We start from the raw sequence: 19472 nt of genomic DNA on the forward strand, positions 1-19472 counted from the left end.
TGAGTCGTACCTTTTTAAAGAATTTCAAACTGAACATTGTCAGCTTCGACCTAAGTAATGTAAAACAAATCCTGAGAAGCGACGTCCACAGTTTAGATCTAGTTTTAAAGAAAAGTTAAAAACAAAAATATATGGAATAGACTACAAAGGATTAGTGACAAAACAAACAAAAAGACCACGTGGTACAATACCGACAAGTTCCAGGGAGTAATGTTTGTGGACGCCATGCCACACGGAGAACTGGCCCGCAGATTTCGAAAAATCCTCAAAAGTACCAAGTTGAGGATAAATGTTATAGAAAAACCAGGGAGATCAATTAGATCAATAATATGTAAAACATATCCCTTCAGAAGAACAAGGTGTGTTGAGGAGAGTTGCATTGTGTGCAAAAATAGTCCTGGTGCCAACTGCAAAGCCAGAAATGTAGTCTACAAAATAAGCTGTATGGATGGTGAGTGTAAAAACAGAAACACGACATACATAGGTGAAACGGCAAGAAGTTTGGCTGAGCGTGTAAACGAACATTGGAGGGACTATAATAATCAAAAACAAACCTCGGTGCTCTACCAGCATGCCAAAGAACAACATGGTGGTGTACTGGACAGAATTAGCATAGAAATCCTGTCTAGACATCCCGGTGACGCATCGTTGCGACAAATACAGGAGTCGGTCCTCATAACTGAAACGCAACCAATTTTAAACACCAAATACACGTAGATGAGGGCCTTACAATTGCCCATGATTGCATGTGTTGTTCACACATATGATGCGGAATATGAACGTAAATAAATTAATTAAAAAGTCTCTATCTGATCTGATATAAACGAAATTGTTACAAACACACATATGGACAAGCACGAACACATAAGTGCGTGCACACATATGAGCGTGCACACATACGAGCTTGCACACACTCACATGCTCATACCAAACAGTTTCGAAACAACGCCAGATCATACATTCAAAATAAATGGAAGTGGAGAGACAAGTTACTGAAGAGATTGCAAGAGTGCAATGAAATAATTTAACAAAAAACTATATAAATTAATAAAGGACTGAACCAGTGCGTGTGTTTATTACCGGCATAATGCCTCTCCCAAGGTTTAATTGTATTTCTTTCAACACACGTATCCACATCAAGAATCTTGCACACGAAATACACATACGAAAAAAAATATATTACATTCATTATAATTTATTCGTTTCGGTGAATTTGTAACGAACATTGTAATTTAAAAATAATAGTAAGATACTTTCCTAGTTAAATACTTCATGATTTGACGTTATTTATTATTTTTAATTTTAAACATTAAATTAAGTTTAGCAATAAGTAAACTAACACTTGAATTCTTCTCCCTTTTCTTTTTGTCGTATTTTTATTTTCATATAATATTTTAGTGAACTTGTAACTATAAAATATTCCAATTTCGTTTTCACCACATTCCACAATTTTTATATAACAATGGCTGCTGGATAATGACGTTTGTTGATATCGGCTTGTTGATGCAAATACATGACTGGTACGTTCTGGTATTTTGTTTCTTGTTTGTTATGACTTTAACCACTACTATAACCTAGTATTATAATAATCATAATTATCATTCTTTCAAATATTTCTTTTTGATTCTTAATTTCGTCTTTGCACAACATAATCCTTTTCCTTTATAGGTATTATTATTAGTAGTATTATATCTCATATTTGTGTATCTCGTCGTTGGACAATAACAACAAACAGTAAATAGTTAATCCAACTTCTCCTCCAGGTTCTTAGATTCTTTAAACTGCTGGCCATTCTTCGACTACCTCGTCTCTCAACACCACCATTTATATATCTTATATTTATGCTTCATAAACAACTTCCAGTTCACGCATATTTGTAGATAAATTATCTCCCAGGGATTTCCCCCCATGATAATAATATCTCCTGAATTTCAACCGATTTGTCCTGTTTTTCGTGGAATTCTGTTTTTTAACCTTTTTGTATATTTTGTAGTACATTGTTCAATATCTTTAAAAACACTCAAAGGAGATGTAGCTGCTGTTTTTAGCAACTCGCACGACCACGATGCGACTCCTCAGTGTCTACTGCTTAGCCAAGTTAGAATTGAAAAACGAATGCAGTGACTTTATTTTGTCATGTAATTATATTTTAAGTCGAACGATTTTGTTATCGTTTATCGATTTATTCATTCATTCATTCAGAGACAAGAGCGTCACTGCAATTATTTTTCGCACCTCCACCGAATATTAATTAGCTTGGCATTCCTTATTTGTGAGAAATATTAAGGAGTTGAGCGTTTGCCAAGAATTTCAGGTTTAAAGAGTGGCATTTATAAAGAAATACAGTTTGTTCCTGGAGAGTGGAGCGAACGAAACTGCCTTCCAAACCGCACCCGTTAGAACGGATGAAAAATATCCCCCCCTCACATATACACAGATGCAAAGATACACACGCGGTATATATATAGAATTACATTCATGTCTGCAGATCTATTATAATTATAGGCGCAGGCGCTGCTGTGTGTTTCCCAACCATATAGTCTCGGGTTCAGTCCCACTGCGTGGCACACTGGGCAAGTGTCTTCTATAGTCCAGGATCAATCAAAGCCTTGTTAGTGGATTTGGTAGACGGAAACTGAAAGAAACCTGTTGTACCTTGTAAAAGCAACTAGTCCACTCTGTTAAGTGGTTGGCGTTAGGAAGAGCATCCAGCCTTAGAAACCATTGCAAAAAACACAGTGGAGTTTACCAGCTCCTTTCAAACTATCCGGTCCATGCCAGCAGGGAAGACAGATGTTAAATGATGATATATGTGTGTGTTTGTGTGTGTGCCTTTGTCTTGGCATCACATGATGCTTGTAAACTAGAATCACTGTCAAACAAGCTGTTATTCATTTCCAGTTTTCAGTAGAAAAAAAACCAAAAAAACATTTGGTTATATGAAATATTATGTTGCTTGGAAACAGGTGAGTGTTGACAACCAAAGGTCATGTGACCACCGGAAATCTGCCGCAACAAATGCTGCCTGACCCATGCAAGCACAGAAAGGTCAAGATGGGGAGGAGGATTGAGTAGACAGCTGGATTGGTAAATCACCCAACATGTTATCTTGTGGTGTTTAGTCAAATCCCATCGTGTTCTGGTTCAAATCTTTCTCTTGTAGATTTTTGCCTCTCATCCTTCCTGGGTTAATAAAAGTATTATTCAAGTAGCGAGGATGGGAACAATTTTGTTTTTCTGCCCTTTGAGTTCTGTAACATAATGTTATAATACTGAGCTGATGCAGTTCAATACACACTCCTCCATTTCCTTCAAATGTGTGGCCTTGCACCAGAAAATACTGTTATTATTATTATTATTATTACTAAGGCTGTTAGCTGGAAAACTCCTTAGCACGCTGGACGAAATGCTTAGTGGTATTTTACCCGTTGCTACATTCTGAGTTCAAATTCTGCCGAGGTCAACTTTGCCTTTCAGTACCAGTTGAACATTGGGGTTGATGTAATCGACTCATCACCACTTCCTCCAAACTGCTCTTGTGGCAAAAATTTGAAATTATAATAATAATTATTATTATTATTATTATTAAGGTGGCAAGCTGGCAGAATCATTTGCATGCTGGGTAAAATGCTTGGCAGCAATTTGTCTGTCTGCACAATCTGAGTTCTAATTCTGCCGAGGTCAACTTTGCCTTTCATCTTTTTAGGATCAGTAAATTACCAGTGAAGCACTGGGATCGATGTAATCAACTTAACCCCTCCCTCAATATTTCAGGCCTTGTGCCTATAGTAGAAAGGATTATTATTATTATTAATATGTGACTGGCAAAATCATTAGGGTGTCAGACAAAATACGTTGTAGCATTTGGTATAGTTTGTGTTCTGAGTTCAAAACCTAGTGAGGATAGCTTTGCTTTTCATCCCCTCCAGGATCAATAAAATAAAGTACCAGTCAAGTACTGGTGTTGATATCAACTACCCACATTTCCCCAACATTTCAGTTGTTATGTCTGTATTAGAAAGAAGTGTTAAACACAATGCCTTTAGTTCTAGCCCTACATTCCGAGTTCAAATCCCATTGAGCTCAACTTTATCTTTCATCTCTCTGGGGTAAAAAAAAAAATAGTACTAGTGAAGCACTAGAGTTGATATAATTGACTTCCATTTAAACATTGCTGGCATTTTGCCTAAATTAGAAACAATATTGATTTTCTTATAAAGACATGAAAGCTGGCAGAATTGTCAGAGCTTGAGAAAGAAATGTTTTGTACCTTTTCTTCCAGCTCTTCACATTCTAGGGTCAAATCCTGTCAGCCTACTTTGCCTTTCATATTTTCAGGATTGATAAGGCCGATGACAGTACTGCCTGACTGGACCCCGTGCTGGTGACATGTAAAAAGCACCATTCGAGCGTGGTCGATGCTAGTGCTGCCTGACTGGACCCCTGTGCCGGTGGCATGTAAAAAGCACCATTCGAGCATGGTTGATGCCAGCGCTAGCTGACTGGCCCTTGTGCTGGTGGCACATAAAAAGCACCCATTACACTATCGGAGTGGTTGGTGTTAGGAAGTGCATCCAGCTGTAGAAACCTTGCCAGATCAGATTGGAGCCTGGTGTAGCCATCTGGTTCACCACTCCTCAGTCAAACCATCCAGCCCATGCCAGCATGGAAAGCGGACGTTAAACGACGGCGATGATAATAAAGAACTGGTCAAATATTGGAGTTGATAGTATCGACTAACCCCTTGCACTTAAAATTGCTGGCCTTGTGCCTAAATTAGACATCATCATTATTATTACCACATGAAGCTTGGTATGAGATAATGTGTTCTTTAAATATTTTCTTTTATACTTTTTTTTGTTTGTCATTTGACTGTAGCCATGCTGGAACACGGCCTTTTAGTAAAAAAAATCGATCCCAGGACTTATTCTTTGCAACCCTGTCGCTTATTCTATCGGTGTCAAATGATGGTTGGGGGACAAACACAGACACAGAAATACACACACACACACACACATATATATATATATGACGGGCTTCTTTCAGTTTCCCTCTACCAAATCTGCTCACAAGGCTTTGGTCAGCCTGAGGCTTTAATAAAAGACACTTTCCCAAGGTGCCATGCTTGGGACTGAATGTGGAACCATGTGGTTGGTAAACAAGCTTCTTACCACATGGCCACTCTTGCGCCTATGTGTAATGTTTGGTAATAACAATATGTGCTTTGGGTAGATGCAGTTGCTTGTGTTTGTTTTGATGTTACTATTGTATTGAGTACACTGTGCAAGATGTGTGCACTGACTAGCTGTGTTATTCTCTGTATGTTGTATGTATTAAGTCCTTGCCTATGTATTTAAATACATGGTTTTCAATCATTCCCACAACATTATTATTATTTTTATTATAGAGATTGTTTTTTGCTTTCAGCCTCCACATTTGGCTTATCTCTGTTTCCACATCTTTATATTTGGAGTATTTTTTCATTTCATTGAAAGATATGTTATCTTCTGAGACTGATATGTCAGTTGAGAGGCATTTCCTTCCCACATCATCCTTGATGATAATATCACGTTCATGTTGATTATCATTTGATCTCCCTCTGCACATATGTATGTGTGTTGGGGCAGGAGTATACACCAGGGTATAGTTACTTTGTCATTCTCTTCGAAATTTTCTGCTGTGTGTCTATACCACCTTTGTACTTCATCATCATTTTAATATCTGCCTTCCTTGTTGGCGGGAGTTGGACAGTTCAACAAGGATCCAACTAGCCAGAGTGTTGCTTCAATGTCTTTTTTGGCATTGTTTCTGTTGCTAGATGCCAACCACTTCAGAAACCACACCAGTTGCTTTTTTTTTTTTTAATGGCACTGGAAACTTGTGAGGTTACCAAGTAAATTACAAGACAAGCACCTTCACCCAAGTGGGGATGTAGTCTTGAGGGAAGAGATGACCTCTGATGATGGAAAACAACAATCAGATATTCACATTTAAATCTGAGTGTATTGAGAATGATTAGATATCTTTTTGTTTGGATTCTTGCTGTTTGGTGTGCATCCCATGAACTAAATTAAACCTTGTATCAAAATTTCATATTTAGGCGCAGGAGTGGCTGTTGGTAAGTAGCTTGCTTATCAACCACATGGTTGCGGGTTCAGTCCCACTGCGTGGCACCTTGGGCAAGTGTCTTCTACTATAGCCTCGGGCTGACCAAAGCCTTGTGAGTGGATTTGGTAGATGGAAACTGAAAGAAGCCTGTCGTGTGTGTTTGTCCCCCCCACCATCGCTTGACAACCAATGTTGGTGTGTTTACAGAGATGTAAACACACCAACATATGGTAAGTACTAGGCTTACAAAGAATAAGTTGTTTGACTAAAGGTGGTGCTCCAGCATAGTTGCAGTCAAATGACTGAAGCAAATAAAAGAATATTCCAAACTTAAACTTAACTCTTTCATTACCAACCTGGCTGAAACTGGTTCTGGCTCTGAGTACAAATGTCTTGTTTTCATAAGTTTTGAATTAAAATTTTCCACCAAACCTTAGTCACAATTTATGTTCCTAACGCTAGCTTAATGATAACTAAGTTATTTTACTAAATTCTTTCCATCATCATCATTTAACATCCACTTTCCATGTTAGCATGGGTTGGACGATTTGACTGGGGACTGGCGAACCAGATGGCTACACCAGGCTCCAATCTGATCTGGTAAAGTTTCTACAGCCGGATGCCCTTCCTAACGCCAACCACATCGTGAGTGCAGTGGGTGCTTTTTACGTACCACCGCCAAGAGGGCCAGTCCAGCGGTGCTGGCAACAGCCACGCTCCAATGGTATTTTTTATGTGTCACCTGCACAGGAGTCAGTTCAATGTTTTGTTCACATGCCACCGGCACAAGTGCCAGTAAGGCAAAGCTGGAAATGATCGTACTCAAATGGTGCTTTTTATGTGCCACCAGCACGGAAGCAAGACCTTTATGTTTAAAGTAATTGAAAGAAACACAGAGCATCTCAACAGAAATGGGTTAAACAGTGACAAAATTACTTTACTAAATTTGTCATTATTTTCAAAATTGATTCGAAGGCTTTGTATTTCAATGAAAGTATATTAAAAAGGTTAATTTCATAAACAGTGTCCATATCTTAAAATAACCACGTTCTGATGGCAGAAGGGTTTAAATGATGCTCTCCACAAAAGTGGTTCTTCCAAGCCACATCATCATCATCGTTATTAGTAATTATGATTATAATAATAAAGCATCTAGCTTACAGAATTGTTAGCAAGTTGGACAAAATGCTTAGCAGCAATTTTTTTGACTTTACAGTCAACAAGTACCGTCCGAACGTGGCTGATGCCAGTACTCCCTGACTGGCTCTCGTACCGGTGGCATGCAAAAAGCACCATCCGAACATGGACGATGCCAGTACCCCCTGACTGGCTCTCATGCCAGTGGCATGTAAAAAGCACCATCTGAATGTGGCCGATGCCAGTACCCATTCACTGGCTCCTGTGCCAGTGGCATGTAAAAAGCACCATTCAAACGTGATCGATACCAGGCCCGCCTGACTGGCCTTTGTGCCGGTGGCACGTAAAAGCACCCACTGCACTCTCAGAGTGGCTGGCGTTAGGAAGGGAATTCAGCTGTAGAAACCTTGCCAGATCAGATTGGAGCTTGGTGCAGCCGCTGGCTTTCCATTCCTCAGTCAAAGCATCCAACCCATGCTAGCATGGAAAGCGGACATTAAACGATTATGATGAGTTGAGTTTAAATCCCGCCTTGGTTAATTTTTACCTTTTATCCTTTTGGGATTGATAAAACAAGTACCAGTTAAGCACTGCGAGTTAATGTAATTGCCTAGACTCACCCTCAAAATTTCAGGCCTTGTGCTTATAGTAGAAAGGATTATTATTAGTTTAATGTGGCAAGCTGGGTGGAATGCTTAGCAACATTTTGTCCATCTTTATGTTCTGAGTTCAAATTCCATGAAAATCAACTCTGCCTTTCATCCTTTTGGGGTTGATAAAGTAAGTACTAGTTGAGTACGGGGTCAATATAGTCGATTTACTCCCTCCCCCAAAAGTGCAGGCCTTGTGTCAAAATTTGAAACCTTTTATTATTATTATTATTCCCATTTTATTCTGTTTATATCTTTCTGTTTAATTTGTTTCATTTGTTTTGTACATTGATAATTAATTTATTCAGCAGGATCTTTTTAATATGTCAGAAAAAAATTTCTCCAAAAATAATTCTTCTCTGCGATAATGTTTCAAAACTGGAGGATAATGATGATGTTGTTGATTGATAATTATAGTGATTAGTTCCCTAATTGCCGCCAGTGCACTATAATTAGAAAATATTCCAAAATCATAGATAATAGCACAAGGACATTCCGTACACAAACATGTAATTCAGACATTTATATTGCATTGAACATACTATCTTTCTCCCTGCTATGAACTCTTATGCCATATTTGTACTGATAATAATTGATCATCTATTTGTTGAGTATAATATTACAGAAGATAATAGACGCTGATAATTCAATAACCACATCCATTCCATTCATCTGTGGCAGTGGTGTTGTTGGTGGTGATATATATTCTGTTAATAATAATAATGGTAGTTTTTTTTTATAAGCTTAAAGCTTATAGCGATCACTGCACAAATGACTAAGGAAAATAGACTAATAATGGGGCATATAAGCCCTCGACAGAAAAAAGTAAGCTTCCCCGTATGCATGGGTCTTGAACCCACATCCTTTTCTTAACGCAGCTGTTACCGATTACACCAGTGAACCAGCCTGCTCCTTTCTGTCAAATTTAAGAACTATATTAGTTCGTAGTTGTTTTTTTATAAACAAACTTTGTGCTTTCAAAATATACATATACATATATATAAATATATCCTACCCATGCTAGTATGGAAGGCAGATGTTAAACTGATGATGGTATGTGTTTGTGTGTGTGTGTATATATCTAAGTTAATGAAATTAATATGTTCCACTGTTATTCTGTATGTCTGTCAGAAACTTTGCGATGGAAGGAAGGTAAAATGGGTTTTACATAGGTAGTGGGTGCCTTTTACATGTCACTGGCACCACACTCTCTCTCTCTTTCTCCTGTGCTTCCCTCAGGTTGGGTAACCATGTGTTATCTTTGCGGTAGCGTACCTGTTTCTGTCTTCATTCCTGATCTCCCTCTCTCTCTCCCTCTCTCTCTCTCTAGTCAGGTAACCTTGTACTTCCTCTACAAGACACCTGTTTCTGTCTCTCTATAACCTTTTGTCATCCAACACAAGATCACCTCCTCCAGTTCCCCCTCCCATCTTGAAAGTGTTTGTTTTTTTGTCTTGCAAGTTACTTGGTGACCCTGTCAGTGCAGGTGCCACTTAAAACCACCCAGTCCACACTGTAAAGTGGTTGGTGTTTGGAAGGGCATCCAGCTGTAAAAACCTCACCAAAACTGACCTTGCCTGTGCTTGAGCCACGCAAAAAGTACTAAGTCCATTCTGCTGAGTGATTGGTGTTAGGAAGGGCATCCAGCCATAAAAGCCCTGCCAAAACAGACACAGAAGTCTGGTGCAGGCTTCTGCCTTGCTGGCTCTTGTGGTACCATCCTACCCATGCTAGTATGGAAGGCAGATGTTGAACACTGATGATGATAATGTCCATAATGCCCCATAAATATATAGAAAAGTTCTTTGAACAAAATTACTTGTAATTCAATATATATATATGTGTGTATGTACATCATCATCATTGTTTAACGTCTGTTTTCTGTGCTGACATGGGTTGGACGGTTTGACTGGGGGACTGGCAAACCAGTAGGCCACACCAGGCTCCAATCTGATCTGGCAATGTTTCTACAGCTGGATGCCCTTCCTAATGCCAACCACTGCGAGTGTAGTGGATGCTTTTTATGCGCCACCGGCACGGGAGCCACTCTGGCGGCACTGGCATCGGCTACGTTCGGATGGTGTTTTTTATGTGCCACCAGCACAGGAACCAGTCAGGGCAGAGGGGCTAGAATTGACCATGTTCGGACAGTGCTTTTTACGTGCCATCAGCACGGAGAGCCAGTCAAGTAGCTCTGGCAGTGACCCACGCATGAATGAATGGTGCTTATCGTGTGCCACCAGCACTGGTAACAGCCACAAATACAATTTCCATTTGATTTGAGTTTGATACATATATAAAATTTTAATGAGTGATGACAGACATTGCCACGTGTCTTCACGTGTGTATATGTGTGTTGATATTTCCCACTATTGCTACTCTGAGTTTCTGTTGTAAAGTAATCTTCTATAGAAAGTATCTTTCAACTTAAATGTAATACATAATTATTAGTGACGGAAGTGCTATGAATACCGAATGGTAATCTTCATCTCCAACTTAACATGGAGGTTGTGTTGGAACATAGAATACTGCATTATTTACCTTGAGGGGGTCTCTCATATGGACTTATGGTGCATACAAGCACCCTTATCAATATTGTTGACAGACGAGAACTCTCTGCTATGGTCACCGAAACTGCCAGATCACATAATTTTACCCTGCTATGAGCTCTTCAGTGACAGATATCTAGCAGTGACAAAACAACCAAATCTCCTGTTGATGATATATTGAATATCAGTGTCCGGCATGCTAATGTTTCTGCCAGCTCACCGCCTTAATAAAACAATTTATATTCTTTTCTACTGTTGGCACAAGGCCCAAAATTTTTGTGGTGGGGGGCCAGTCGATTAGATCGACTCCAGTTTGCAACTGGTACTTAATCTATCGACTCTGAAAGGATGAAAAGCAAATTCAAACTTGGCGGAATTTGAACTCGGGACATAAAGACACGTGGAATACTGCTAAGCATTTCACCTGGCATGCTAATGTTTCTGCCAGCTCACTGCCTTAACTTGGCCCACATATTAAAAAAAAAGACTGAGAACATCTGCTCTAACCTGTAGGTCATGCACCTCACACACAAACATGCACAGAGTAAGCAAAATGAAGCTGAAATAAGTTTGAAAGCAAAAGAAGAATTTATGCAAATTTTTCCATCTCTGAGCAATCAGTAATTCTAATTTAAAGATAAGGTTAATGACCAATCGCATATTGTACGTTAACTTATGAATATTTTAACTCCAGTGATTAAAGGTTTTTGGTATTTAATGAATATGGCAATAGTTACATTTTTCCCCTCTTTAAAAATTTTTTATTATTATTGAGTTAACATGTGTTCTCATTAGTCAGCTGTTAAAAATTCAGTTTGCAATATGTCACAGTGTATTTGTAAATGGCCTTAAGACAGAGCTTATATAATAATCAGAAAAAAAAGCTGTGTTGGTGTCATCACAACATAAATTCTTGTGTTAAAATTTATCTCTGCCCCAAGAGGATATGTCACAATGGCTTCAACCATGTTTGAATGGTGCTTTTTACATGCCACCGGCACGGGGAGCCAGTCAGGAGGCACTGGCAATGACCCACGCATGCATGGTGCTTATTGCATGCCGCCAGCACAGGAACTAGTCACGCAACACTGGCATCAGCTACAATTTACATTTAGTTTGATTTGATATATATATATATCTGTATGTGTATGTGCATGTGTATATATCTATGTGTGTATATATGTATACATGTATATATATATATGTGTGTATATATATGCATGTATATGTGTGTGTGTGTGTGTATGTATAGATGTTTATGTATATATATATATGTATATGTATGTATATATCTATGTGTGAGTGCATATATATATATATATATATATATATATATATATATATATATATATATATATCGGGATGGCACCTGTGCCCAGCGTCGCCTTTCTGGCACTTGTGCCCGTGACATGTGTAAGGATTTTCGAGTGAGATCATTGCCAGTGCCCCTGAACTGGCTCTTGTGCAGGTGGCACATAAAATACTCCATTTTGAGCGTGGCTGTTGCCAGTACCGCCTTCGTGCGGGTGACACATAAAAGCACCCACTACACTCTCGGAGTGGTTGGCGTTAGGAAGGGCATCCAGCTGTAGAAACTCTGCCAAATCAGATTGGTGCCTGGTGTAGCCATCTGGTTTCACCAGTCCTCAGTCAAATCGTCCAACCCATACTAGCATGGAATGCGGACGTTAAATGATGATATATATATATATATATATATATATACATATACATATATATATATACGTGTGTGTCTATGTATGTATATACACACACACACACACAAGTGTGTGTGTATATTACTCTCTCTTTGCCTTGACATTGCATATTAGTTGCAACCAAGCATCACAGTCGTATAAGCTGTGTCTTTTGTATTTAGTCTTCCTGAAAAACTTGTTTGGCTATGGGGTAATATTACTTTATTTCAAAACAAGTGTGGGTATGCACCAGGAAGAGCATCCAGCTGTAGAAAACTACGTCAGCAAATTTCATCCAACCTATGTGGGCATGGAAAAAGTGGATGTTAAATAGGAGAGTGAGTAGGAGGGCGGTTTGACTGCTATTTTTAGGAGTTAAAGTAACCATACAATGGCCCTCTTGTTGGCTTATAAACTTTTTTAGTGTGTTTATAACACACTAGATTCACTTAGGCCATTTAGAAAAAAAATATCTTTCAAGGTTTTTAGGTGAGCATTACTTTATCAATGATGCCTTAGTGCTTGAAATGGTGCCAACATGAGCATATTGGTAAAAGACTGAAAGACATTTAAAGAACTACCAATATTGACTCTGACAATATTCTTCTATATGAGAAACAGCAGGTGGTGGTCTGCAGAAATGGTTTCCTAGAGATCTTTGTTTATTTTATTTTATTTATTTATTTTTTGACATTCTGGAATTTGGTCTTCCATTGTTTTCTTCTGCCTTTCTTCACTGCATTTACCATTATCTGACTTTGCTATTTAGAAATGATCTGCTCTTAGTAAGTTAGCCTAATCATTTGTTTTATATGTGTGTGTGATTTTGTATTGGTTTTGGATGGAAAATGAAGGAATTTTATTCATTTAATGTTGAATCTTATAATGTTAAAAACATGGTAGTAATTCTTAAAATAGAAATAACAATTATTACTTTCTTTACAGCATTGATAATATGGCTCTAACAAGTTACCATCATCATTGTTTTAATGTTCACTTTTCCATGCTTGTGTGGGTAAGCTGGGATTCATTGTGGCAAATTTTGTGTGGCTGGATGCTCTTCCGGTTACTAATCATCACTAATTTCCAAGCAAATACTTCCCTGTAGTTGGACATATTTTCATAGAAGATTGGAGACCAGGGACACTGCTTATATGACAGTGACTCTCATTTACAACTTTTGCATGATGTTAAAACAAGGAGACACTCACACACATACATGTGTATACACATATAAATGATGGGCTTCTTCTGTTTCTGTCTATCAAATTCCACTCTCAAAGCTCTGGTTGGCCCAAGGCTACAGTAGAGGAAATTAGCCCAAGGTGCCATACAGTAGGATGGAACCCAAAACCATATGACTGGGAACTTCTTAATCACACAGCCATGACTATGCTTTTCATCATCATTTAACGTCTGTTGTCCATGCTGGCATGGGTTGGATGGTTTGACCGGGCTGGCGTGGTGGAAGGCTGCACCAGACTCCAGTCTGATTTGGCATGGTTTCTACATCTGGATGCCATTCCTAATGCCAACCACTCTGAGAGTGTAATGGGTGCTTTTACGTGCCACCAGCACAGGTGCCATTTGTACGACACCAATATCAGCCACAACTGTGATTTTGCTTGGCTTGATGGGTCTTCTTCTCAAGCATGACATAATGTCAAAGATCTCAGTCATTGCCTCTGTGAGGCCCAACACTTGAAAGGAACTCAGCCACTTAGCCTCCATGAGGCCCAACACATGAAAGGAGCTTTTGTTTAATTCAGCATTCACAAGGAAACAATCTACTGGAAGGTGTGTTCTTGTAGTAATTACAGTATTAGTTCTCTGTTATCATTAATCGACCAGGCACATGTAAACTCAAGCCAGATTTTGTTACCTTCTTCCCTAAGTCGAGGAATTTGTGGTCCCTTATCAAACAACATCCCCTACAGTTTTCTTCAGATGTACAGGGATTTACATTATTGTGGTTTATGTAATTTTTGAAAACATCAAAGAATGTTATTCATGAAGCATAAAGAATATGCAGTCATGGTCATGCTGGAGCGCTTACAAAGAATAAGTCATGGGGTTGATTTCTTTGACAATACCCCGATTTTTAGACTAGGTACATCATATTTCTGTGTCATAAGTGGTAACTAAAAAGGGTGTCAATATGAAAGTGATTGGGGTCATAAAAACACTGCCTCAAGAAGTCTCATCCAGTCCCTGACAGCATAGAAAAGTGGATGTAAGAACAAAGATGATGGTGTTGATGTTGATGATGTCTACCAATAATTTGTTTCTTTTTTCTTTCTTTTCCAGTAATTTCTTGATGTGAAATAGTCCGATCATTGGCAAGGTGTTTGTTTTTTTTTTTTTGTCCTCCTCCCTCCATTTTGAGACCCTCCACTGAGCTAGTGTGAGGGTTATGGCTTTTCAGTATCACCGTGAACACCTTTATGATAGTGCCAGTAGTGACACGGAGGATTACTCGGAATCTGAAGACAGAAAGAAAGCTTGCATTAAGCGTACAAGGTGAGAAATCCAAAGTTTTGCACAAATTCAGTTTTTCTATCTTCTTTCTATTTGTGAAAAGAGAACAAAGAAAGCCCTAAACCCCTTCACCTTTAATTTTAATTTTTCAAACCCCCTATCATAGGTGCAGGCATGGCTGTGTGGTAAGAAGTTTGCTTCCGGCGAACTGGCAGAAACATTAGCACACCAGGCGAAACGCTTAGTGGTATTTCGTCTGCCGTTAGGTTCTGAGTTCAAATTCCGCCGAGGTCGACTTTGCCTTTCATCCTTTCGGGGTCGATTTAAGTACACACTGGGGTCAATATAATCAACTTAATCCGTTTGTCTGTCCTTGTTTGTCCCCTCTGTGGGCAGTAAAGAAATAAGATGTTTGCTTCCCAACCACATGGTTCTGGGTTCAGTCCCACTACATGGCACCTTGGGTTCCTACTATAGCCAACTAAAGCCTCGTGAGTGGATTTGGTAGACGGAAGCTGAAAGCAGCCTGTCGTGTATATATATATATATATATATATATGTGTGTGTGTGTATCTGTGTTTTGTGTATGTGGCAGATACTGGTGTCACGCAAATGGCACCTCTGCTGGTGGCATGTAAAAGTACCCATTACACTCTCCGAGTGGTTGGCATTAGGAAGGGCCTCCAACCATAGAAAACCCTATCAATTCAGACTGGAGTCTGGTGCAGCCTTCCAGCTGACCAGCTCTGGTCAAACTCTCCAACCCATGTCAGCATGGACAATGGACGTTAAATGATGATGATGTTTATCTCCTTCCATTGCTTGACAAATGGTGTTGGTGTGTTCGGCAAAAACAAAAAAAAACCTGACAGAATGAGTATCAGGCTTTTTAAAAAAACGGGTTAGTTTATTCAATTAAAAATTCTTCAAGATGATTACTGTCTAATGACTTATCCCTTTTGTTACCAACCCAGCTGAAACCAGTTCTGGCTCTGAATACAACATTATGATAACTGAGTTATTTTACAAAATTCTTTGTTATATTTAAAGAAGTTGAAAGAAATACAGAACATCTCAAAATAAATACAGTAATGAAAGGGTTAAAGAGTGGAGATTAACCCTTTCGTTACTAACCTAGCTGAAATTGGTTCTGGCTCTGTAGTACAAATGTCTTATTTTCATAAGTCTTGAATTAAAATCTTCCACCAAACCTTAGTCACAATTTATGTTCCTAACACTAGCTGAATGATAACCGAGTTATTTTATTAAATTCTTTGTTATATTTAAAGTAACTGAAAGAAACACAGAACATCTCAAAATAAAAACAGTCATGAAAAGGTTAAAGCAAGAAAAATGATAGATCTATTCACTTTAAACTTAAACAATTACCCCACTGAAAAAATTATTAAATGAAATAAATAATTGGCTAACTAATCAGTTGTTTGATTAATTGTTTGGTCAATCAATCATCTGAGTTTGTCAAAGTCCTTTCATCACCATTCTTGATCTCTTGAGTTATATTCCTTCTCTACTCCATGAGGCTTCGGCCGGTGGGGGGGACCCTGCTGTACTCTTTCGCCACAAATTTCTCTCACTCTTTGTTCCTGTTTCTGCTGCACCTGTATTTCAAAGGGCCAGCCTTGTCACACTCTGTGTCACGCTGAATATCCCCGAGAACTACGTAAGAGTACACATGTCTGTGGAGTGCTCAGCCAATTGCACGTTAATTTCACGAGCAGGCTGTTCTGTTGATCAGATCAACTGGAACCTTCGTCGTCATAACTGACGGAGTGCCCCTCTGATAATTATCATTATTCAGGTCACTGCCTGGAATCAAACTCGGAATCTTGGGGTTAATAGCCTGCGCTCTTAACCACTATGTCATATGCTTGGCAGTGACCTGAATAATAATAATAATAATAATAATAACATTGAAAAATACCTTAGGAATGAGAACCCAGGTTCAAAATTTCACCAAGACGCTTGATGAAGGCTGGAGGGTATATCAGCCGAAACATTGTGTTAACGGCAAACAAGATGAGGACAAATATCCGTCAAATGTAAATAATATACATAATTCCTCATCTCTTAAATAAATATAGAACTGTTTTATCTAATCGATTAGTTAATTATTTAAATAGTTAACAATTGACAAATAAAAATAAATGAGTGAAATGGAATCAGATGATGTGTTTATTATTGATACGATGACCCTCCAGTCCACATCAAAAATCCTGCAGACCAAATGCTAAAACAAAATAGACAAACAGGATGTGTGACATAATTAGATAACTCATTAATCTGCTAAGTTAGTTTAATGTTAATCTATCTTTGCTTTGTTTGCATTAATTAGTTTTTACATTTAATAGTTTGTCTTCACTTGTGCAGTTCTCTGTTTTTGTAACAGATTTTTAGCCAGTTTCAGTATTTTTGTTGTTCTTCTTGTAACCACCTGAGTCGGAGGAGATTCTGACGACTGCTGTGGTTTAATGTCCTTACATTTGATCACCTGTCTTCCTTCACCATAGGCAGATGCAGTGGGTATAAATGAGTAGCAAAGTAGGATGTGATTGTGTGACATACATGCCTTTCTCAACACATTAATAGTGTCATTAAAATATCAACAGGCAATATTAACTATATCGTTTTCACTTTAGGGTATTTTGCCCCTCTTTGCTTTGCAATATATTAATAAACAATAATTTGTGTGTTATCCTTGCAATAATTCATGCTAAACTCCTTATGCAATATATGGCTATAGAGTACTTTGCTGGATCTCTTAGAAATATTTATAAGACTGTATAGTTTTATACATACTTTATTTAAAAGCAGCAGAAATATAACAAAAGCTGTTACTCAGAGTTTCACATTCCTGCTTGTTGGACAGTTTTGTAACAAAACTGTCCGACGAATGGAAACGTGAAACTCTGAGTAACAGCTTTTGTTATATTTCTGCTGCTTTTAAATAAAGCACATTACTCTACCTCTGGTATTTGAGTACTCTTTTTTTCCACCTTGTTTCACATTTATGTGCCTACTCTGGTGTAGTTTTATACATATGTAGTTGCAGATGTAACTGTGTGGTTAAGAAGCTTGCTTTCCAGCTATATAGCCTTGAGTTCAGTCCTGCAGTGACTCACCTTGGGCAGGTGTCTTCTACTGTAACTCTAAACCAACCAAATCCTTGTGGGTGGGTTTGCTAAATGGAAATTGAAAGAAGCCCATCCTATATATATATATATGAGAGTGTTTGGGTGTAGCTTTGTCTTGACGTCATGTGATGACTGTAAATAAACATCGTCGTCATACAAGCAGTGTTGTTTTGTTGTTTTCCATGGTTTAATGTTACCCTTCTTTGAAACGTGAGGGTTGACAAAAGAGAGGGCATCTGACTTTAGAAAATCTACTTCAACAAATTCCACCTAACCCATGACAGCATGGAAAAGTGGATGTTAAACAATGAAGATGACGACAACTTACTTCCTGAAAAGTATTAAGGGGCTCCTGTGCCAATGGCATGTAAAAAGCCCCCACTACACTCTTGGAGTGGTTGGCGTTAGGAAGGGCATCTGACTGTAGAAACATTGCCGGATCAGATTGGAGCCTGGTGCAGCCCACTAGCTTGCTAGACCTCAGTCAAACCATCCAACCCATGCCAGCGTGGAAAGCAGACATTAAATGATGATGATGATGTTCATACCTACAGAAGAAAGCAATGAAAAGGCTTTTCGGCTCTCATTGATAAATTATGTTGCAGTTGTCTATAAATATATCGATAAATTGTTTGGTAGCCTCAGACTGCCTTACTCTACACAAATAAATAAACCTGTGACCTTGAAATAATCAAAGACAAAATTTAAAAAAGAACTAATCAATCGACATCTCCAGCTGTTGCTTTTCCTGTCATTGCTGTGAACATGTTGTTGTAATATTTAGGTAAAAGTATCATGTTGTTCCGGTCCACTCAGCTGGTAAAAATGAGTAGAACCTGTATTTCAAAGGGCCAGCCTTGTCCCATTCTGTGTCATGCTGAATATCCCTGAGAACTACGTTACGGGTACATGTGTCTGTGGAGTGCTCAGCCACTTGCACATTAATTTCATGAGCAGGCTGTTCGCAAACCCATTGCATGGCACCTTGGTTGAACATGTCTTCTCATATACACTCAAGCTGATCAGTGCTTTGAGTGAAATTTCAAGGATGGAAACTGTACAGAAGCCCATTATATATATACATATGTTTGTGTTAGTGTGTGTGTGTGTCTGTTGTCACATTGATACCACAAACAATATTTCTGCTAGCTTGACAACTCGATGTGTGTAGATGTACCTTCCTTGAAAATGTTATGAGTTAGTGGCATCCATTGTAGAAAACTACCCTGAAAGCAGGGGTGGAATGTGAGTATTAAGGTCCCTCAGGTATAACTGTTTATCGGACCCCTTAGCATTGATTTAGTAGAGTTAACATGTAGAGTGCGGGCCTCTCAGAACTCCGGGCCCTCGGGCAGTGCCCGATTGACTGATGGCTCAGTCTGCCCCTACCTGGAAGTCTCATCCAGGGTATGCTGGCATACAAAAAGAAAACAAAAATGGATGTAAAAAGGATTATGACAATCTATGACAGGGGCCCCAAAACGTTTTAGACCATCGACCCCTTCATGGAATCCTTGACCCCTCATCAACCCCCAGGCATGTACAAGAAAATAAATAAATAAATAATAAGTAGATGTGCATTTGTCGACCCCTTGAATGGTCTCATCAAGCCCCCAGGTGTCGATATCGACCACTTTGGAGACCTCTTGTCTAAGATTAAACACACATCCCATATTATAAGGACAGATTGTTTAAAAGAGA

General features: G+C 38.7%; 1 protein-coding gene across 3 annotated transcripts in view; it reads left to right on the forward strand.

The window, feature by feature from the left end:
- LOC106877347 (BTB/POZ domain-containing protein KCTD20) overlaps positions 1–19472 on the forward strand; it is a 55475-nt gene that overhangs the window by 14118 nt on the left and 21885 nt on the right. For 2 of the 3 annotated variants that reach the window (XM_014926231.3, XM_014926229.3), the window contains one exon: positions 14449–14661. In XM_014926231.3, the coding sequence (XP_014781717.1) occupies positions 14555–14661 (107 nt within the window). In that variant the 5' untranslated portion in view covers positions 14449–14554. Of the gene's footprint in view, positions 1–1454; positions 1521–14448; positions 14662–19472 lie in introns of those variants that run through there. The other variant, XM_014926230.3, reaches the window with a different exon arrangement.

Source organism: Octopus bimaculoides, chromosome 2, assembly GCF_046866305.1.
Source record: "Octopus bimaculoides isolate indiv1 chromosome 2, ASM4686630v1, whole genome shotgun sequence".
Taxonomy (NCBI): domain Eukaryota; kingdom Metazoa; phylum Mollusca; class Cephalopoda; order Octopoda; family Octopodidae; genus Octopus; species Octopus bimaculoides.